Raw genomic sequence first — 23,276 nt, forward strand, 5'->3', positions numbered from 1 at the left:
CCATTTTATTATTATGAGCATTAGTATTACTTTAAAAATGGTACTTATTCAAATTTATAGGTTTTGATGTATTCATCAACAAACTTGTCTTATTTTTATATCTGTACTTCTTTTGCCCTGAGTTTCTATGGCTTAGAGTCAATGCATTCTAGATTTGAAAATCTCTTAAGATGATCTATTTTAAGGTTCTCCTTTCAGTACAAGAACATCAGGCAAACAGGTGAGTGACTTGGCTACAGACATATAGCCTGGGCTCAGGCTCAGTGTGAGATGATGGGAAAGAGAGAAGTAGCAAATGTATATCACACAGAGAGCAAACCAAAACTCTAGCAGCGACAGATGCTTCCTTTTCTTGAAAAGATCTGATTTCAAATATCTGTTCAGTTGGAAGCCTGGCTGTCATGCTCTGTGTCTGAATTTCCAGGCAATTGCCAACATCTTTAAAACTAATTTTAAAAGTTGCTAGTTTTGCCTGCCCTGCTGCCATCATTCACACCCTACAGTATAGCTGTTTCGATGAGGATCCTTGTCGATAGAGTTCGTTCGATTAAAATGACTTGACCCAGGCAATAAGGTTTGAAGAGGTTTTCGTGTAGAGATGGGAGTTCATGTCCAGTGATGTCATTGACACAGTTTCCTTCCCTGGAAGGAAAAAATCCCCAAAAATGCTTCTGGACTTAACCTTGTAAAGTGCCTGGTCAACAACTTAGCTTAATGAGTTATCACCTGGATTTCTGTAATGTGCCCTTCTCCCAAGTTTTCATCCTGAAAGGACCTCCCTTTCTATGTACATGTATGTATATGCATATCTATAAGCTGCGTGGAGCTCTACACATATGTGTATATACATATAAATACATCCTTGTATAGTCTGTTTCCAAGGGGCTCAACTTTTCTTCTTCATGGGTCATAAAAATTAAATCATATTTATCAACAGCCATTACATTTGTTGTAGCCTCAGTGTTTTCCTCCTTTTATACATCACAACTTAACTCATGGGATGCATGTCTGGTAACCTGTTTTTTAAAATATCTGGGATCTGTGTCATGCGTGTTGACTCATTTTCATGATATAGGCTGAAGAGTAGTTTTGAAAAATGTCCCGCCTGATTAAAATGTCCTTTGCCTAGCCTAAATATACAATCCTCAAGTAATAATAACAGAAAAGAGGAAAAGACAAATGAACTAGAAAATATGAAATCACTCTGATGAAAAATCCCCACTTAATGGAGCTTGTATTACTTTATAATTCATGATAAGAGAGTGAACATGTGAAATACTGTTTTTGATGCTACTTTTTGATGTGATAAGAATATATTATCACACCTTTTCCTAATTTTAACAAAAGTATACTTCAGTATCTCCACTTTGTAGCCTAGGAAATGAGGAGGCTTAGAGAGATTATTCAGGTTGTAAGTTTTACCTAATATGTGAACTATGTGTCAGTTTATCAGAATTTTAATATGAACCATGAGATTATAATAGAAGTATATCAAGTATTTTATAGGCCAGAAGTCAAGTATATGTTTAACAGGGTTTCCTCCATAATCCTCCAGCCCATTTTGCATTAGTTGTCTTACTTGCCTTTGAGGTTTCGTATTGTTTCCAATTTTAATACTTTCTATTAAAATAAGATTAGGCAGTTATACAGATAGAACTTTTAAAAAATTATCTCCACTCTTGATTTCCATTTTTCCTCCAAACTCTTCCTCTAGAAACTATAAAATATTTCTAAAAATTCATGTATTACCAATGAAAGCCATTAATCAATTACCAAACTAGTTGATTTCTTAAGCAAATTCTTAACTAATGTATTCCATTAAGAAGTCTAACCAGATCGACACAGCTAAATGTCCACTAAAATACTCAACCAGGAGGTGAGAGGTATTAGTCAATACACATATCGTGAAGAGACAGGATTTATTGTTTAGTTCCCTCAAACTGCTTCATACATATACGGCCCGTGAGTGTAAAAACACAAGCCGAAAACCAAAAGCAGATTGTCAAGTTTTCTTGAGCCTCTTTTGATAGCCTCCTTTCTTTGGGGACAGTATGGCTAAGGCTTCAACACTGGGATGAAACCCCAGGCATCTTCTACACTGGTTGTCACCATCCTCGCTGATATGGTCAGGATGCCTTATTGCACAGGGAAGAGTAAATTTATAGAGGCCAGGGGAGCAAAGCATGTTCACTTTCTGTGTACATATACCTTCTCTATTTCCTGCCAAGACTAGAAAAAGGTAATTAACATCCCTTCCCTTTCTGCTAAAACGAAGCTTTTAAATGAAAATATTTCTTTTCTCAAAATCATGAGTCACTTTGCTGTGCACCTGAAACTATCACAACATTGTCAATTGGCTATAGTCCAATATAAAATAAAAAGTAAAAAAAAAATCATGTATTTGTTGGCTCTTCTTAGCCAATGGAAGTCATGTATTCAGGATAGATTTAGGACATCTCTCTAGCTAAATGTTATTGGCAGGTACCATCATAATTAAGCAATTATAGAATATGGTATGAACAGAAAAAAATTCTCCCAAAAATATAATTCCCTAGCTCTGCTTGTAATCTAAAGCATATACGATCATATCTTGGATGTGACTAGAGTTGATTTTAATGTGATTTTCTCTCTCAGAGTAATACATCCCAACAGAACCTTAGAAAAATGAAATGTCTATGCTACGGAACAAGTCAAGATTTACATGCATGGCTAATTGGGTGTAGTTATGCACAAGGACCAGAGTTAGAGACATATCTGCTTGCACGTGCCCTTGAATTCATATTAAACTTCCTTTGGGGAGTTTGTGTATTTCACGGGCATTTTAAATTCTCTTCCCTGATTGTCTTCTCAGAGTGTTTTTACAGAGTCAGCAGGGCATCCCTCCCCCTGAAACACAAAGGGACAGTGAGACAAATGACTCATCCAGGGTCACCAAGTGAACTGCAGACAAAAGTGAGGGTAGAATCGGATCACTGAGGTCAGAGCACAAGACTGTTCTGCTTTCTCTTACCCACAAAAAAAAGTGTTTCAGTAGATTTAATAATAAAATTTGACCTAAAAGCAGTAGTATAATCCTCCATGGCCAGGGAATAGAACATTTAACATAAAATTAGCTTATAACGAGCTAATTATTTCAATTTCCCTTTCTTTGCTTATATAATGGAGCAAGGGCTAATAAACAGTAAAATTACAAAAGTGGACAAGGGGAAGGAAATACAGAACTCAAGTCCGTACAAATAACCATCTGAATAATCAGAAAGTTGTCTGTAGTTAGAAGCAAGGACAATGTAGCCTTTACCAAGCAAACATTTAAAGGAAAGACATACTAAATAAAATGTATATTGCAATGCTATTTCCTTACTTATAGAGGCTGAATTTGAATAAATGAACCTCTTCTAACTTACATCCTTTTAAGAGCCAGTTGGCATTCCATATCTGCGAGCATCAGAGACCCCTGTGAATTTGAGCACTACGGATCTGCTGCAGGCTTTGTAGGCTGGTGGCTCCAAACAAGATTTTAGTCTTTGCCTCGCTCTGAAAACTTCCTTTTTCCACCAGAGTTACTGCGCTTGCCAAGAGTGACATAACCTTGAAATTATTTGTTACATTTTCCAATGAACAAACCCAGCTTGTTAAGGAAATGGGCAGCCTATGTCATTAGCAAAGAGTACAATAGTGGACTCAGAATTCAGCCTTAACTGGTGGGTCCAGAGCATTTGTTGTTTCTGGGAAATCACTCTGATTTTAGAAACAGTCCTGCATTTTAACTGTGCTGGTAGGGGTGTGCTGGCCTCTGGAGGTTGTTAGGGAAGCATGCCACCCTCCTGCACCACGTGAGAGCCGGGGTTCACAGGCTCCTCAATACATCCCCACCCAAGTATCACTGACTCTCATTTTAATTGCCCTTACCATCTATTAGTGGTCTTTCTCTGAACTGGGTTTGTTGGCAGTGAAATAAAATCTTGACGGCAACTGCTATTGATTTTTTCCGATTATACATTTAATACACCCCTACAGTAGACAACTTAAAAGTCCCCTCAAGAATCAAGTAGAAAACCAAATCACCGTCTCACCAGCCAAAGACACAACAATGAACACACAAACGCGTACAATTCTCCAACTAGAAGTAATGGTCATACACTCTATGTGGTTTGATTCAGGATCATAGGAATAGTTATAAAATGACACAACGCCTATTTGCTTCACAGCATTCACAATTTAACCAGAAGAACCATTCACATTCTCTCTGTATCTATATAGGTGGATAGTGTGATATACGGCGAACAGATTCATCCCAGAGATACCATCATGGAAAGTCTTGATTTGGCGATGGACCAACATGTGGAATTAACTTACAGAAAGTTGGTGCTTTCTGTTTTTCCTTTAAAATGTATACTCTTCCATGCCCTGGCTACTGTAAATAGAGCTGCAATGAACATTGTGGTACATGACTCTTTTTGAATTATGGTTTTCTCTGGGTATATGCCCAGTAGTGGGATTGCTGGGTCATATGGTAATTCTATTTTCAGTTTTTTAAGGAACCTCCATACTGTTCTCCATAGTGGTTGTATCAATTTACATTCCCACCAACAGTGCAAGAGGGTTCCCTTTTCTCCACACCCTCTCCAGCATTTATTGTTTGTAGGTTTTTTGATGATGGCCATTCTGACCTGTATGAGATGATATCTCATTGTAGTTTTGATTTGCATTTCTCTAATGATTAATGATGTTGAGCATCCTTTCATGTGATGGACCTAGAATCTGTCATACAGAGTGAGGTAAGTCAGAAAGAGAAAAACAAATACCATATGCTAACACATATATATGAAATCTAAAAAAAAGAAATGGTCATGAAGAACCTAGGGGCAAGACGGGAATAAAGACGCAGACCTACTAGAGAATGGGCTTGAGGACATGGGGAGGGGGAAGGGTAAGCTGGGACAAAGTGAGAGAGTGGCATGGACATATATACACTACCAAACGTAAAATAGATAGCTAGTGGGAAGCAGCTGCATAGCACAGGGAGATCAGCTCAGTGCTTTGTGACCACCTACAGGGGTGAGATAGGGAGGGTGGGAGGGAGGGAGATGCAAGAGGGAAGAGATATGGGGACATATGTATATGTATAACTGATTCACTTTGTTATAAAGCAGAAACTAACATACCATTGTAAAGCAATTATACTCCAATAAAGATGTTAAAAAAAAAAAAAAACTCTAGAAAAAGCAGACTGATCTATGTAACAGAGGCAGATGGTTGGTTTCCAGCAGGTGGAGGAAGCATCCGGAGCCTAAGGACACTTTATCCATTATCTTGAGTATGATGATGGTTTCTCAAGTGTATACATGTAGTAGAACTTATTAAAGTGTACACTTTAAGTGTAATTTATCATACGTCAATCATAGCTCAATAAAACTCCTTTTAAAAACACAAAAACAAAAAACAAAAAGCAAACAAACAAAATGTATATTCTACTTTAGCTTTTGATGTGAATTTTGTTTTTGAAGAGGTCGTATTTGCATGTTCCCCATAGAGAAAACTACAGGGAAAGGTATATTTTGAAAACCTTTCCTTCCATTTTTATCTCTGCCCATCCATTATACCTCCTGCCCTAACAAGAAATGACCTTTACTAGTTCTGCATATACTTTTTCAGTTTTTTCTTTCTATAAATACACGATTGTGTCTACTTATTTTCTACCTGCTTTTCATTAACAGTAGCCTGCTATATTGATTTTAGACACCTTGCAGTTCCTGTAGAAATTTCCATAAAAGTATATAGAGAACTTCAGTGGAATATATGTTCAGATATTCAGAACTTCCATTCCTGTGTGTGGAAGTCCTATAGTTTAAGTGATTCCTAGAGAAGGACAATTCTTTACAGTATTTTGTGGTTACAAACCATGCTGCCATGATAATCTTGTGCCAATGCTATTTCACTTTTGCAGCTATACGTTTAGGATAAATTCCCTGAGTAGGATTGCTGGATCACGGAGTAAATTCTTTGGTAATTTTGAAAGATATTATCTTTCATAAGGATTTTAATATTCTGTAATACTACCGGCAATGGAAGCGTATGCTTTCCTTCAGTCATACCAACATTCTTTGTTATCAAACATTTAAGCTTGTGATTTTGATAGGTGAGAAATTATATCTCATTGTAGTTTCAGTTTGCATTAAACTTTTAAAAGAGATTGAACATCTGTTTTACATGTTCACAGATGTTGTGTTGTTTCTCTGGAAAATTATTTGTTCTGATCTCTGCCAATTTTTCTATTAGGTTCTTCCTCTTCTCAATTTTTAGAGCTCATTATTTATTAGAGAAATTAACCCTTTATAATAGGAGTTGCAAATTTTTTCTTTTTATTTACTTACAGTATTTGTTTTGAAGTGTGGGTTTTTTGGTTTCTTTTGCTTTGTTTTGTGTTTTGTTGTATTTTGTGTATGCACTTGCCTTGAGTTTTTATGTGATCAAATTTATCAGTCTATTTTCCCCAGAGCTTAAATTCAATCTTAACCAAAATTCTGTCCAGTAGAATATATTAAATATTTTAATATTTTCTCTTTCATAAAGTATCCACTTAGAATAAGACACTTTTGATGAAAGATAATGCTATCTCATCCTGAAGAGAAGCATTGCAAATTCTTAATTTATTTAAAATTTAATCTCGTATTTCCTCTTAAATGGAAGTGTTAACGCTACAAACCCTTGGAATTTGACTATTTCAGTGTCTAATCCCACATATACAGTTCTAAGTTTTCTATGATCATGAATATTTGATGAATTTATATGTTTTTGCATTATGGAGATATAGATCTCAATATCAATTCCCAATGGTCTAAAATAGCTCCCTTGGAAGATGAATATAATTCAGAATTTCTGATATTGAATTAACTGCAGAAAACCATCTGGGGATATACATGGATAAATGTCTCATGTATTCATAGTAGAAAGGCTAAAATTATAAAAATGATAATCCTGTATGCTAGTTTAACACTTGCATCACTTTATGTTCAGTACACAACTGGTGATACCTCGAGTTCTGGAACATCGTGGAACCTTCCGTCTGCTCTGGGCACCTGGTACAGTCGTGTGTGTGGATGTGTGTGATGACAATTACACAGTTTGCTTATTCAGCATCAGCTGCCTTGGGTTAAAGTCTGAACACATCTTAAGCTCTGCACGTCAGGGGTGTTTAGGACAGCTCAATCATTTATTTAGCCAGTACTAATACTGCTCCCTGGCGGGTGGATTCAGAGCTAAGCTCCAAGGCTCCAGCTCTAATTGGAGAAATCTCTGATAAATTCCCACAGCGTTCCACTTGGATACGTGTTGCTGTTCTGCTATGGGTGATCTCTGCACCACTCCCACCTACGACAACCCCGCTGGTACAATCCTGTCCTACAAACTGCTGTGGTGGACAGTATATCTTTGGACTGATTTGATGGAGTCAGATTTTTCTTTCCTAGCCTCAGTGGAGACATTCTGCCCCGTTCAGTTTCCTATTTTGCAGGAATAATGGACAAGGCAAAGTGGTGATAAATTCTGACAGTAAGCCAAGTTATATTTTCTTGTTGCATGAAAAGAAAATACTCATCCTAAAAGCGTGGTTTTCGTTCTCCCTTTTAAATTACTTGAAGAAAGCGTGTTTACCCAGATGCGACCCCCTGGGTCTCCTTTGTCACCTCGAGCAGCCTGCTCATCCTTTCCCACAAAAGCCTCTTCATTAACTCCTTGTGATGTGTGAAAGATCTCCACTAACATGAAACTGTCCAACAAATACTTTATTTCTTCACGTTGGTTAGCAAACATAACTTCAACTCTATTCAAGGTGATGGGTGCTTTGTCTGTACTCACTCATTTTCGTGATGCCATTTTTTTTTTTGGCCATGCCATGCGGCCTGTGGGATCCTAGTTGCCCGACCAGGGATCGAACCCGGGCCCTAGGCAGGGAGAGCGTGGATTCCTAACCATTGGACTGCCAGGGAATTCCCTTGTGACATCATCTTTTGATAAAAATCACACATTAGTTTCTATCATTGAGTGTATAGTATACACTCTGCTAAACATTCCACATACCTTCTTTCATTTAAGACTCACAACAATCTTATGAGACAGACGTTCTAACTGACTCCATTGTATGGATGAAAAATTGGAAGCATAGATCGTTTAACTTACTTTCCCTAAGCTGCATATTTAGCAAGAAAGCCCAGTGAAAACGCAGGTGTATCTTATACCAGACGGAGCCCAATTTGTCACAGTAATATCCATGTATGTAGAAATATTAGAAAAGTGCAGATGAAGACAAGATGAAAATTAAAAGCCTTCACGCTCAGTTTCCTTCCCAGGAGGTATGCGCTGTCAGCCAGAAATTCTGTAAGCCGGGATGAGTGTCCACCCTCCCGCCACGTCCCCCGACATGGTACATGTCACAGAGGAGCCCAAGCTTTACTAAATATGTTCAACAACCTGCTCTTCCCCCACCTACTGTATCTCCAAGGGGTGTGTGTGTGTGCGTGTGTGTGTGTGTGTGTGTGTGTGTGTGTGTACCTTCTTTGTTCTTTTAAAAACATGCATCACAGTTGTCTACTGACAGAATATTCTAGAATATACTATCAGTTATGGAAGCATTTCTCTACTTCATTTGCTTTAAGTTTTACTGACATTTCAAACAAGCTGCACAGGCCACTTTGATGCATACGTCGTCTCATACTTGTGTCTCTCCCTTCCCGCTTGTACTCCTAACAACAGTTTATGCTTTACTATTTTCTTGTTAAGTCCTGGCATAATCAAATTTTAAAACTTTACCAAACTGCATGGTGAACAAGGGTGTGTGTGTGTGTGTGTGTGTGTGGTTTGTGAGCAGCTGTCTTGACCGTGGTCATGAGGAAGGTGAGCAAATCATCTCTGGGTAATAAATTAGTCACTTCAAATCTGTTTTCTGATGAAGCCAATGTGTAACCCAGGAAGGAACCACTAATGAGGTGCTTAACCCATCTGCCCAGGGGATGGCCAAGCCTCTTTTTGAGGCCTTGCGGGATTGAACAGCATTAGAAATAGATGAACGATGGCTTATTCTGAATCCCCTGCAGGCCGAACTGGTCACACAGAGAGCATGCCCTGTCAGTGGGCTGGCGTTCATTGAGCATCTAGAGAACAGAACGCCCGTTGGACGTGCACAGCTTTTCCACAAGCCCAAGTACATGCTCAGCCCTGGGCTGCCTTGTTCAGCCTAAGGTGTCTGAGAATTTGGTGTTAGAGTGGGTGTGATTCAGTATTATGATATATAACTGTTTGTTTTGAATATTGTCCAACCTGTGTCAAATTAGTTTATTCCATGGGGCATTGTTTTAATGGAATATTTCTTCAAACTTGAATTCACTGTATGTTGACATTAATGCCTCCTTGACAGTTCTTTGGACAATCCAACATGTCCACACCTCTCCAACTGCCTCTGCCCTCCATTGAGCTGAAATTCCATGTCTTTTCTTATCAGTAAGGAATTAAATCCATCACTTTCAAATGGAAAGAACTGTATCAATTTCAGAAATAACTCTTTCTTTTTTGAAAAGGGTATGATTTCAGTGTGAGCTGATTTTCTCAATCTATGGAGCACCAGGAAAGAGTGGTGTGGGTGAGGTCATCATATTTGAGGGTGTAATCTGAGTGTAATATGCAGTTAAAATCATGAGGGCAGGTAATCGCTCTAGATGGAAAAAGCAAGTGGTATTGTGTATGCAGGATTTAAACTGCAAAGGGCATGACTGAAAAATCCCTCCTAAAATGAAGAAAATGTTTAAAAGAAATATCATCTCTGGCTATGGGTAATTCAGAAAGATAATAACACAAAATTCTACTCTATCTATATTATAGAATCATATAATGGATTCTATAATAGAGTATATAATAGAAGCAAAATGTAATGCATTGATTCTCTAATCTCTTTATTTTAGAGATGAGAAAAAGAAGATGCAGTGCAATAATAGTAGTAGTAATAACAATAATGTAAGAGCTACAACTAAAACTTCTTGAGCACTGACTGTGTCACAGACACTGCTATAAGCACATTGCATATATTAGCTTATTTAATTCTCTTGATATGAGGTCAATAACATTATTATTACCCATGGAAAATCTGGAGCAGAGGGTTAGGGAACTTGCCTAAGCTACACAGCCAGGAAGAGACAGGCTCCAGTTTTGAATCCAGGCAGCTGGACTCCAAAATCCATGTTCTTAACCACCACGACCACCATCACCACACACACACACACAAACACACCTGTGTGTGTGTACATGTATATATGCATATATGTATGCATATATATTTAATATATCTCCGATGTCTTCAGTCTGTGGCCCTGTCCTTAAGATCTCTGTTAATATTAAACAAAACCTGGCTTGGCACCGCCCCCCCCCCCATTACATATATCATGGAACAAAGGTTATCTTAGAGTTTCTATTTTTTGAATCACTTATTTCCAGTGCCCCTTCCAGAATTTTTTTGATTCCTAGGAACTTAAATACCCATGGTCACCGTAATCCTAAGAACGTTAACATCACTCATGGCAGATCTCCTGCTCCTTTTGCTTCACGCTCTACTGAAACTGACCCCCTTTAAGAGTGAAGAGGGATTTGCTGTTGTGAACATAAAGTCATCCTTAGGAAACGCGAGATGACAGACTATGGAAAATCACTGCAGGCTATTTACCTTTTCTTAAGACCTATCTCCCCTCTTTGTCTTTCCTTCCCCTTCTCCTACCCTATCTCTTTGTGGCAGGCTCTTCTTTCTGAACCACAGGGGGTGTGTGTGATTTTTTTCGTACCCCATGGTGGGAAGATTTGACAAATTGATCTTGTAATATACCGGGGTGGCATGTAGGGGTTATTCGATAACACAGAGTTCCCTCTACTTCTTGCTTCTATCTGCTGACGCTCTGCTTCATGAAAAGGAATGGATGTTTTCTCCTTCTTGAGTACAGGTGTGATCCTAATATTTGCAAGTAGAGATGCTGCCACCTCACACCTTTTCTTTTTTTCACCTCTGCCTCTCTTCTGCACCCTAACTGCCCACTGGAGTTCCAATTGCTCCCACCAAACGGATAATTATCCTTTGGTCAACCCTTCACACCTCCCTACTGGTGGAGAGTTTGCCTTTAGAAAGCTGACCCACAGATGAGGACAGCACCGTTACTGGCAGTGGTCCAGGGGCATTTAGGAAAGCACCCTGAAGCAGGACAGAGTGAAAGAACACAGAGTTGGAAGTTTACACAACTATTTGATGAACGTGGGGATGAGAGTGAGAAGTACTGTTTACACCTTTGCAGGGAGCCCTGCACTGATGTGTTCTACAGTCCCTACCAATACCCTTTCCTCTGTGCACACTGATCCCAACCAGTCCTGGGAGCCCCACTGTTCCCCACTGGAGCTGATCTGTGTATCATAGGAGAAAGGGGTCTAGGGTTTCTGACCCTTCCTGGGACTTGTAACTTCTGCCTTTTCAGGCCTGAGTCCTATGCTGATATAAAGTTTCTTCCGTTCATATTTTGGTGGCGCTACAATGAGGTCGGAAAAGCCCATCACTGGTTTGTTTTTGTTGGTGGTGGTGGTGTTGTTTTTAATTTTTATTGGAGTATAGTTGATGTACAATGCTGTTGTTAGTTTCAGCGTACAGCAAAGTGAATCAGGTATACATATACACATAGCCACCGTTTTTAAGATTCTTTTCCCATACGGGCCACAGTATTGAGTAGACAGTCCCTGGTTTTACTTGTCATCTCTTGCTACTCCGTTGAACTACTTTTTCTGAAGGAAGCCTCATGCATTCTTCCATGAGGAAAGCATATCCTTTTGTTAACATCACTTGATCCAACACCTTGTTTAATGGCAGCCCTAGGATTACTGTGCTACAGGTATTTGCTTCCTTCTGGAGCATGAAGGACCATCTGTGGGTCCAGGGACTTGGGCTAATGGTCTCAAGTTTTTCACTGAATGAAAAGAAGGGGTGTGCCAGATGATCCCACAGGGATATGCATGTTCTCACACATGATGCACACTCACACCTGCACCCACATTCACAAATATAGAAATATATATTTGAACTCCATTTACATTTCTAATTTTATATTCAGAGGGATAGCAGTTTGCTTGCCTTAAGCAAGAACAACTTATGGGAGATTGTTCAAAATGGAGGAGTAGAAGGACGTGCTCTCACTCCCTCTTGCAAGAACACCAGAATCACAGCTAACTGCTGAACAATCATTGACAAGCAGACACTGGAACTCACCAAAAAAGATACCCCACATCCAAAGACAAAGGAGAAGCCACAAAGAGATGGTAGGAGGGGCACAATCACAATACAATCAAATCCCACAACTGCTGGGTGGGTGACTCACAAACTGCAGAACACTTATACCACAGAAGTCCACCCTCTGGAGTGAAGGTTCTCAGCCCCACATCAGGCTTCCCAACCTGGGGGTTGAGCAAAAGGAGGAGGAATTCCCAGAGAATCAGACTTTGAAGGCTAGCGGGATTTGATTGCAGGACTTCAACAGGACTGGGGGAAACAGAGACTCCACTCTTGGAGGGCACACACAAAGTAGCGTGCGCATCAGGACCCAGGGGAAGGAGCAGTGACCCCAAAGGAGACTGAACCAGACCTACCTGCTAGTGTTGGAGGGTCTCCTGCAGAGGTGGAGGCATGGCTGTGTGTCACCGTGAGAACAAGGACACTGGTAGCAGAAGTTCTGGGAAGTACTCCTTGGCGTGAGCCCTCCCAGAGTCTGCCATTAGCCCCACCAAAGAGGGCGGGTAGGCTCCAGTGTTGGGTCACCTCAGGCCAAACAACAAACAGGGAGGGAACCCAGCCCCACCCATCAGCAGACAAGTGGATTAAAGTCTTACTGAGTTCTGCCCACCAAAGCAACAGCCAGCTCTACCCACCACCAGTCCCACCCACCAGGAAACTTGCACAAGCCTCTGAGATAGCCTCATCCACCAGAGGGCACACAGCAGAAGCAAGAAGAACTACAATCCTGCAGCCTGTGGAACAAAAACCACAATCACAAAAAGACAGAAAAGATGAAAAGGCAGAGGGCTATGCACCAGATGAAGGAACAAGATAAAACCCCAGAAAAACAACTAAATAAAGTGGACATAGGCAACCTTCCAGAAAAAGAATTCAGAATAATGAGAGTGAAGATGATCCAGGACCTCAGGAAAAGAATGGAGGCAAAGATGGAGAAGATGAAAGAAATGTTTAACAAAGATCTAGAAGAATTAAAGAACAAACAGAGATGAACAACACAATAACTGAAATGAAAAATACACTAGAAGGAATCAATAGCAGAATAACTGAGGCAGAAGAACGAATAAGTGACCTGGAAGACAGAATGGTGGAATTCACTGCTGTGGAGCAGAATAAAGAAAAAAGAATGAAGATATGAAGACAGCCTAAGAGACCTCTGGGACAACATTAAATGCAACAACATTTGCATTATAGGGGTCCCGGAGGAGAAGAGAGAGAGAAAGGACCCGAGAAAATATTTGAAGAGACTATAGTCGAAAACTTCCCTAACATGGGAAAGGAAATAGCCACCCAAGTTCAGGAAGTGCGGAGAGTCCCATACAGGATAAACCCAAGGAGAAACACTCCGAGACACATAGTAATCAAATTGGCAAAAATTAAAGACAAAGAAAAATTATTGAAAGTAGCAAGGGAAAAACGACAAATAACATACAAGGGAACTCCCATAAAGTTAACAGCTGATTTCTCGGCAGAAACTCTACAAGGCAGAAGGGAGTGGCATGATATACTTACAGTGATGAAAGGGAAGAACCTACAACCAAGGTTACTCTACCCGGCAAGGATCTCATTCAGATTCGATGGAGAAATCAAAAGCTTTACAGACAAGCAAAAGCTAAGAGAATTCAGCACCACCAAACCAGCTCTACAACAAATGCTAAAGGAACTTCTGTAAGTGGGAGACACAAGAGAAGAAAAGGACCTACAAAAACAAACCCAAAACAATTAAGAAAATGCTCATAGGAACATACATATCTATAATCACCTTAAACGTGAATGGATTAAATGCTCCAACCAAAAGACACAGGCTTGCTGAATGGATACAAAAACAAGACCCATATATATGCTGTGTACAAGAGACCCACTTCACACCTAGGGACACATTCAGACTGAAAGTGGGGGATGGAAAAAGATATTCCATGCAAATGGAAATCAAAAGAAAGCTGGAGTAGCAATACTCATATCAGATAAAGTAGACTTTAAAATAAAGAATGTTACAAGAGACAAGGAGGGACACTACATAATGATCAAGGGATCAATCCAAGAAGAAGATATAACAATTAAAAATATATATGCACCCAACATAGGAGCACCTCAATACATAAGGCAACTGCTAATGGCTATAAAAGAGGAAATCGATAGTAACGCAATAATAGTGGGGGACCTTAACACCTCACTTACACCAATGGACAGATCATCCAAATAGAAAATTAGCAAGGAAACACAAACTTTAAATGACACAATAGACCAGATAGGTTTAATTGATATTTGTAGGACATTCCATCCAAAAACAGCAGATTACACTTTCCTCTCAAGTGCTCATGGAACATTCTCCAGGATAGATCACATCTTGGGTCACAAATCAAGCCTCAGTAAATTTAAGAAAATAGAAATCATATTAAGCATCTTTTCTGACCACAATGCTATGAGATTAGAAATCAATTACCAGGAAAAAACCGTAAAAAACACAAACACATGGAGGCTAAACAATACGTTACTAAATAACCAAGAGATCACTGAAGAAATCAAAGAGTAAATCAAAAAATACCTAGAGACAAATGACAATGAAAACACGACAATCCAAAACCTATGGGATGAAGCAAAAGCAGTTCTAACACAGAAGTTTAGCTATACAAGTCTACCTCAAGAAACAAGAAAAATCGCAAATAAACAATCTAACCTTACACTTAAGGGAACTAGAGAAAGAAGAACAAACAAAACCCAAAGTTAACAGAAAGAAAGAAATCATAAAGATCAGAGCACAAATAAATGAAAGAGAAACAAAGAAAACAATAGCAAAGATAAATAAAACTAAAAACTGGTTCTTTGAGAAGATAAACAAAATTGACAAACAATTAGTCAGACTCAACAAGAAAAAGAGGGAGAGGACTCAAACCAATAAAATTAGAAATGAAAAAGGAGAAGTTACAACAGACACCACAGAAATACAAAGCATCCTAAGAGACTATTACAAGCAACTCTATGCCAATAAAATGGACAACCGGGAAGAAATGGACAAATTCTTAGAAAGGTATAACCTTCCAAGACTGAACCAGGAAGAAACAGAAAATATGAACAGACCAATCACAGGTAATGAAATTGAAACTGTGATTAAAAGTCTTCCAACAAACAAAAGTCCAGGACCGGATGGCTTCACAGCTGAATTCTATCAAATACTTAGAGAAGAGCTAACACCCACCCTTCTCAAACTCTTCCAAAAAATTGTGGAGGAAGGAACATTCCCAAACTCATTCTATGAGGCCACCATCACCCTGATACCAAAACCAGACAAAGATACTACAAAAAAAGAAAATTACAGACCAATATCACTGATGAATATAGATGTAAAAACCCTCAACAAAATACTAGCAAACAGAATCCAAGAACACATTAAATGGATCATACACCATGATCAAGCGGGATTTATCCCAGGCATTCTTCAAAATATGCAAATCAGTCAATGTGATACACCATATTAAGACATTGAAGAATAAAAACCATATGATCATCTCAATAGATGCAGAAAAAGCTGTTGACGAAATTCATCACCCAGTTATAATAAAAACTCTCCAGAAAGTGGGCATAGAGGGAATCTACCTCAACATAATAAAGGCCATATATGACAAACCCACAGCAAACATCATTCTCAATGGTGAAAAACTGAAAGCATTTCCTCTAAGATCAGGAAAAAGACAAGGATGTCCATTCTCGCCACTATTACTCAACATAGTTTTGGAGGTCTTAGCCATGGCAATCAGCAAAGAAAAAGAAATAAAAGGAATACAAATTGGAAAAGAAAAAGTAAAACTGTCACTGTTTGCAGATGACATGACACTATACATAGAGAATCCTAAAGATGCCAGCAGAAAACTACTAGAGCTAATCAATGAATTTGGTAAAGTTGCAGGATACAAAATTAATGCACAGAAATCTCTTGCATTCCTATATACCAATGATGAAAAATCTGAAAGAGAAATTAAGAAACACTCCCATTTAGCATTGCAACAAAAAGAATAAAATACCTAGGAATAAACCTACCTAGGGAGACAAAAGACCTGTATGCAGAAAACTATAAGACACTGATGAAAGAAATTAAAGATGATACCAACAGATGGGGAGATATACCATGTTCTTTGATTGGGAGAATCAATATTGTGAAAATGACTATACTACCCAAAGCAATCTACAGGTTCAATGCAATCCCTATCAAATTACCAATGGCATTTTTTACAGAACTAGAACAAAAAATCTTAAAATTTGTATGGAGACACAAAAGACCCCAAATAGCCAAAACAGTCTTGAGGGAAAAAAATGGAGCTGGAGGAATCAGACTCCCTGACTTCAGACTATACTACAAAGCTACAGGAATCAAGACAATACGGTACTGGCACAAAAACAGAAATGTAGATCAATGGAACAGGATAGAAAGCCCAGATATAAACCCACACACCTATGGTCAACTAATCTGTGACAAAGGAGGCAAGGATATACAACGGGGAAAAGACTGTCTCCTCAGTAAATGGTGCTGGGAGGGCTTCCCTGGTGGTGCAGTGGTTGAGAGTCTGCCTGCCAATGCAGGAGAGATGGGTTCGAGCCCTGGTCTGGGAGGATCACGCATGCCGCGGAGCAACAAGGCCCGTGAGCCACAACTACTGAGCCTGCGCTTCTGGAGCCTGTGCTTCGCAACAAGAGAGGCCACGATAATGAGAGGCCTGTGCACTGCGATGAAGAGTGGCCCCCGCTTGCCGCAGCTAGAGAAAGCCCTCGCACAGAAACGAAGACCCAACACAGCCAAAAATAAATAAATAAAATACTGAATACATAACTATTTAAAAAATAATGGTGCTGGGAAAACTGGACAGCTACATGTGAAAGAATGAAATTAGAACACTCCCTAACACCATATATAAAAATAAACTCAAAATGGATTAGAGACATAAATGTAAGACCAAACACTATAAAACTCTTAGAGGAAAATATAGGAAGAACACTCTTTGACAAAAATCACAGCAAGATCTTTTTTGACCCACCTCCTAGAGTAATGGAAATAAAAACAAAAATAAACAAATGGGACCTAATGAAACGTAAAAGCTTTTGCACAGCAAAGGAAACCATAAACAAGACGAAAAGACAACCCTCAGAATGGGAGAAAATATTTGCAAACGAATCAATGGACAAAGGATTAATCTCCAAAATATACAAACAGCTTATGCAGCTCAATATTAAAAAAACAAACAACCCAATCCAAAAATGGGCAGAAGATCTAAATAGACATTTCTCCAAAGAAGACATACAGATGACCAAGAAACACATGAAAAGCTGCTCGACATCACTAATTATTAGAGAAATGCAAATCAAAACTACAATGAGGTTTCACCTCCCCCAGTTAGAATGGGCATCATCAGAAAATCTACAAACAACAAATGCTGGAGAGGGTGTGGAGAAAAGGGAACCCTCCTGCACTGTTGGTGGAAATGTAAATTGATACAGCCACTATGGAGAACAGTATGGAGGTTCCTTTAAAAACTAAAAATAGAATTACCATATGATCCAGCAATCCCACTACTGGGCATATACCCAGAGAAAACCATAATTCAAAAAGACACATGCACCCCAATGTTCATTGTAGCACTATTTACAATAGCCAGGTCATGGAAGCAACCTAAATGCCCATCGACAGACGACTGGATAAGAAGTGGTACATATATACAATGGAATATTACTCAGCCATAGAAAGGAACAAAATTGGGTCATTTGTAGAGATGTGGATGAATCTAGAGACTGTCATACAGAGTGAAGTAAGTCAGAAAGAGAGAAACAAATATCATATATTAACACGTATATGTGGAACCTAGAAAAATGGTACAGATGAACCGGTTTGCAGGGCAGAAATACAGATGCAGATGTAGAGAACAAACGTGTATACACCAAGCGAGGAAAGTAGTGGGGGGTGTGGTGGTGGTGTGATGAATTGGGAGATTGGGATTGACATGTATACACTGATGTGTATAAAATGGATGACTAATAAGAACCTCCTGTTTAAAAAAAAAATAAAATTCGAAAAAAAAGAAGAAAAGCAAGATGCAGAAAAGTATGAATAATATGACCCTGTTTTTGTAAAACTAACAACAATAAAAATATTTCACGTACATGTAAAAAAAAGAAAAAAGAACAACTTACGGTGATAAATCTGAAACATGTCAGATGGCAAGGGAAGTTCAATCTCATGGTAAAAGAATCTCCTAAATGAATTCAGTAAATTGTAGAACTTCCTTCTTTTTTAAGGTTGAAGGTATTTACTTGTATGTATATATCACATTTTCTTTATCCTGTCGTCCATCAACACTTAGTTGTTTCCATACCTCAGCTATTGTGAGTAATGCTGCAACGAACATGGGAGTAGAGATACCTCTTGAGACAGTGATTTCATTTCCATCAAAAATATGTCCAAAGTGGAATTGCTGGATCATATGGTAGTTCTATTTTTAATTTCTTGAAGAATCTCTATACTGTTTTCCATAGTGGTTGTACTATTTTACTTTCCCACCAACATTGTACAAGGGTTCCCTTTTCTCCATTTATCCTCACCAGCATTTGTTATCTCTTGTTCTTTTGATAATAGGTAGCCTAATAGGCGTGAGGTGATGTCTCATTGTGGTCTTGATTTTCATTTCCCTAATAATTAGTGATGTTGAGCACCCTTTCATGTACATGTTGGCCACCTGTATGTCTTCTTTGGAAAGCTGCCTGTTCAGGTCCCTTGTTTATCTTTAATTGAGTTATTTGTTTATTGTAATTGAGTTGTATGAGTTCCTTGTATATTTTGGATATTGGCCTCTTAACAGGTATGTGGTTTGTAAGTATTTTCTTCCATTTCATAGGTTCCCTTTTCATTTTGTTGATGGTTTCCTTTGCTGTGCAGAAGCTTTTCAGTTTGATACAGACTCAGTTGTTTATTTTTTGCAGGATGGGCCGAAGAAGCTGGCCCACCATGGAGGCCCAGCCAGCTTAGACCAGACTCTGAGCTGATGGCCCTTCCAAATGAAGGCAGGGGTCCCATCATGCTGTCATTGGTCACTATGTGTATTTCTTTTTTAAGGGAGATTTAATAAAAGAGAATAGAAATGTCGTTTTGGAAATGCTAGCTTTTACTTAAAAGAAACATTCACGGTGTATTATTTATGATTTCCCATCTTGTGTTCCAGATATGAAGTATTCTTTAAGAAAAATACACATGATTAGGAGACAATTTTAATTGTCATTTTTGAGCTCTTAGTCAAAATTTGTTATACCTTTTTCTGTCACTAAGACTTTTGGGGTTCTGCTGCATCTTCTGGTCCCTCTCGTTCCCCTCTTCGGCTTCTTGAAGTTCAATTCCCTGGGGACAGTGCTGGCACATCATGTATTTACCAGCAGAGAGGACTCCTTGATGGTTTCCCTGCACAAAATGAGCAGCTCTCTTGTCAGGAGGCTGTTTCATCCTCTCACAGCTTGGCCATCTATTGAATAAATACAAGCTACTGAAAGTTCAAAGTATAAACACATGTGAAGACATGCAGGGCTACTCTGTATGGACCCCTGCGATTCAAATGGCTCTTGAATAATTTTATGCCATTTGGAAACATCTTATGAGGCACGAAGTCTAGCAAACATGGCATCTTAAAGTTTGCTTTTCTGACTATTTTCTCTGAAAAAGGAGTAATTTTCTTGGCAAAAGCTCCCACTCTTCCTCTTTCATTTTTCCTTATCTTTTCTGTACTCTCTCTCAGTGATGCCTCTTTCCGTACACCTTCCTCTCCTGGGGAGGTGGATTAGAAAGAAGGAAGGAAGGGGGGTGGAAGAAAGGAAGGAAGTAGGGAGGGAGGGAGGAAGGAGGGAGGGAAGAAACTTTTGGGGTTTGGTCTTCAATACCGGGGAAACAAGTCATATCTAAATTGGACATGTAGGTCCCATTCCTTGGGTAGAAATGTAGGTCCCATTCCTTGGGTAGAAACGGTTTCTTGATTTTTTTTCCTCTACTGTTTCAAAGCCATCTTTTCTGTGTGTCTGCAATAATGGTCTTTGGGGGAGAAGTTAAGCACTGCTTATATACATGGGATCCCAAGAGACTCAACATCTGGCAAAATCTCATTAACACTTTTGCTTCAATTCTCTATGTTGGATACACTTAGGGTAAGTTTTATTGGAAAGAGGCATCATTAACTCACATCTTGCCCTTTTCCCTGCTGCTTGTCCTTGTCAACAGCAAACGATGAATAAAGTATAAGATGCAAGTCCAAACAGTCACACCAGAGCAGGTCGTCTCGGTGGTGAACATCACCTCCTTTCCCATTTGCTTGCCTTATTTTTTCAAACATCTTTCTTATATGACTTGTGAACCAAGAACAAAGTATTTTAAGTCAAGTAATACAGACCAGTAATTATATCCAGTATCCCTTTTATTTTTCTGAGACTTAGCCTCTGAGTTGTTATTTTATCTTTGCGTTCATAGTTACATGTAAAACAGTTTATAGAAGAAAGTCTATTGGCTATTTTAATATCCCTGGCAGTCAGATACAATGTTTAGTACAACAAAAACACAGAACATTTTGTGACTACTCCTCTATGCCAGCCACTGTTTTATATCCATTAAATCACTTAATTATCATAATTTATGAGGTGGGCAGCAATATTAAACCAAGGCACAAAAAGATAACTTACCTTAGGTTACACACCTAATAAACGGTAGAGTCAGAATTAGAACATAGGCGATCCAATAGAGATAGGAAGTTTGTTATTTTTCCTCCCCAAAAAACATATTTTAAGTGCTATTGGTAAAGTCCATTGCATCTTTCCACTTCACCATGCTTTCTATTACATTTGCCCTAAGGTCACCCTAGACATTTCGGGGATCTAAGGAGAAGTTGAATTGGAGATTTAATTTTAGGTTTAGTGATATGTTTACACAGTTCACAGTTACTGTTGGGTATACGTAAGTGTCTACTAGCTCTCCTGGTTTAGAAATGAGTCCTAGTAATAACCTTACTGTCCACTCTGCCAATTCACTTGTCACTGTTACACAAAGAATGTAGGTCAGCGTGCACTAGAACAGGCCCACCAGTGCCCTGTGTACACAGCCCGAAAGTAGGTCACACGTACAAGAAACAGATTTGAAATGTACATAGACAGAAGCTTGTCTTCCAAACCTTGCAGCTCATAAATTAAATAAACTTAGTAGAGTTTTTCCTAAACTTGACAGCAATCCTAAAAATTCACTTTACATTACCATTAACAAGTTGCAAAGCTGAAATAAATCTTTTCTAAACAGTGAGAAACAAGAAACACGTTTTGATCAACTGTGCCAGGAGGCAGACTAATTTATCTTTCTACACTCTGATAGAAAATGCTATGGAAATAACAGAAATCAGCAATCAAAGGGTACACAGCCAGAAACATATGGGGGAAAATTGTTTCAATGAAAATGTTTCAATTAGAAAATAGAAACATGCTGCTTTTCTAGATTTTATGTTCATAAGCTTTCATAAATAACTTGTGATTTTTTTTTTACATTTTAAATAAGTATTGACTTTATACCTACTTTTGTAGTCTTAATTCTGTGTTTTTTAAAAAGAGCCCCCAAATCTGTAGTAGCTTCAGGTTGGTAGGATTAAAAATACATTTGCTGGGAGGACCAACATGTACTTATGTGCATATGTTTTATAGCTCACGACACAGGATTATCATTAACTTTTGGATCTCTTTCTCCTTTTCCTTTCAAAATATTGCTTAGTGACATAATGGAGTTTCTTTAACTGACTAGTCCCAAGGAGAATCGAGAAGAAATTCTTTCAATGTGAACTCTTTTTAAGCATACAAAAAATAATTCCCTGGTTACCTAATAAAATATGATAATCCTGTGTGACTCAATGTTTTTCAGTGAGATTTCTGGGATGTAGGGATATTCCAGAGTGACACCATAGGTGAAGATGAAGAAGGGGATCCAAATATGTGGGGCGAAGGTCTACACAGCAAATACTCAACAGATCCATCTAAGCGTTAAACCGTTTAGAGAAGACTTTATTTAATCTTATTAACTTTTTCTTGGTTTATCTATCTGAATAGGCTCTCTATTGGTCCAGACATTGCAGGAATGGTCTGCAATAATATTTATTCATTTAAATAATTATTATTTGTCTATTATGTATAAACATTGTCCTAGAGGCTGGTGATGCCCCAGTGAACAATCACACAAGGTGTCTTCTGCCCTGGAGCTTATACTCCGTGGAAGAGTAGGATGCCTTACATGGGGATTAGGGACAGGATCCTGGCTCTGCGCACCCAACGATCCTCAAACACAACCTACCTAAAACATCCTCAGATGGCCGTTCATACAAGCAGCACAAAGCCACACTTGAAAAATATTCAAATGAAAATACACACATTCGGTCATCAGGATCAGTATACCAAACACAGAATCTTGCCTGGGTCAGTGAAGGATGTCATCCTGTGAATTTATACCTTTGCTCCACCTGACTGCCTCCCAGGATCCTTACCACCTTTGAAGTTGCTCGTGGATTCACGGTGCTCTGCTGAAGATATGTCAGATCTTATACAAAATTTCAGTTTTATCCCTATGATTCAAAAATGAATGAGACTCAGACCCCGTATCTCTCCCACCTTATCATTCTTCTCTGAAAGATCTAGTAGGAAAACTGAGGTAGCAAAGCATCCATTTTAAGACTAAGATCAGCTACTAAGGGAAGATTCCAACATCTGAAATATCAGGATAACATTATTAATGATAACATTATTAATAATGTTAATTATTATTAACAACACAATCTGTTGTCTTATGCCAGCCTCCATCCTGCTCAAGGGATACTCACTGGTGGTAGAGAATGTACCCTCTGCCATGGCTTCTCTGAGTAAACTCAGAAAGTGTATAAGTCATAAGGAAAGTGCTTGACGTCATTCATTGTGGAGCAAAGTGAGAGAC

At 38.8% G+C, this 23,276-nt stretch overlaps 1 protein-coding gene across 1 annotated transcript in view; it reads right to left on the reverse strand.

The window, feature by feature from the left end:
- Nucleotides 1-22,867, reverse strand: part of LOC141277811 (uncharacterized) — a 63,741-nt gene extending 40,874 nt beyond the window's left edge. Inside the window, exons 1-2 of the mRNA XM_073799914.1 lie at nucleotides 20,509-22,867; nucleotides 19,594-19,800 (exon numbers count right to left, since the gene is read on the reverse strand). Of these exons, the coding sequence (XP_073656015.1) occupies nucleotides 19,594-19,800; nucleotides 20,509-20,633 (332 nt within the window). The 5' untranslated portion in view covers nucleotides 20,634-22,867. The remainder of the gene's footprint in view (nucleotides 1-19,593; nucleotides 19,801-20,508) is intronic.
- Between the last annotated feature and the right edge of the window lie 409 nt (nucleotides 22,868-23,276).

The sequence above is a fragment of the Tursiops truncatus genome, chromosome 2, assembly GCF_011762595.2.
Source record: "Tursiops truncatus isolate mTurTru1 chromosome 2, mTurTru1.mat.Y, whole genome shotgun sequence".
NCBI lineage: Eukaryota > Metazoa > Chordata > Mammalia > Artiodactyla > Delphinidae > Tursiops > Tursiops truncatus.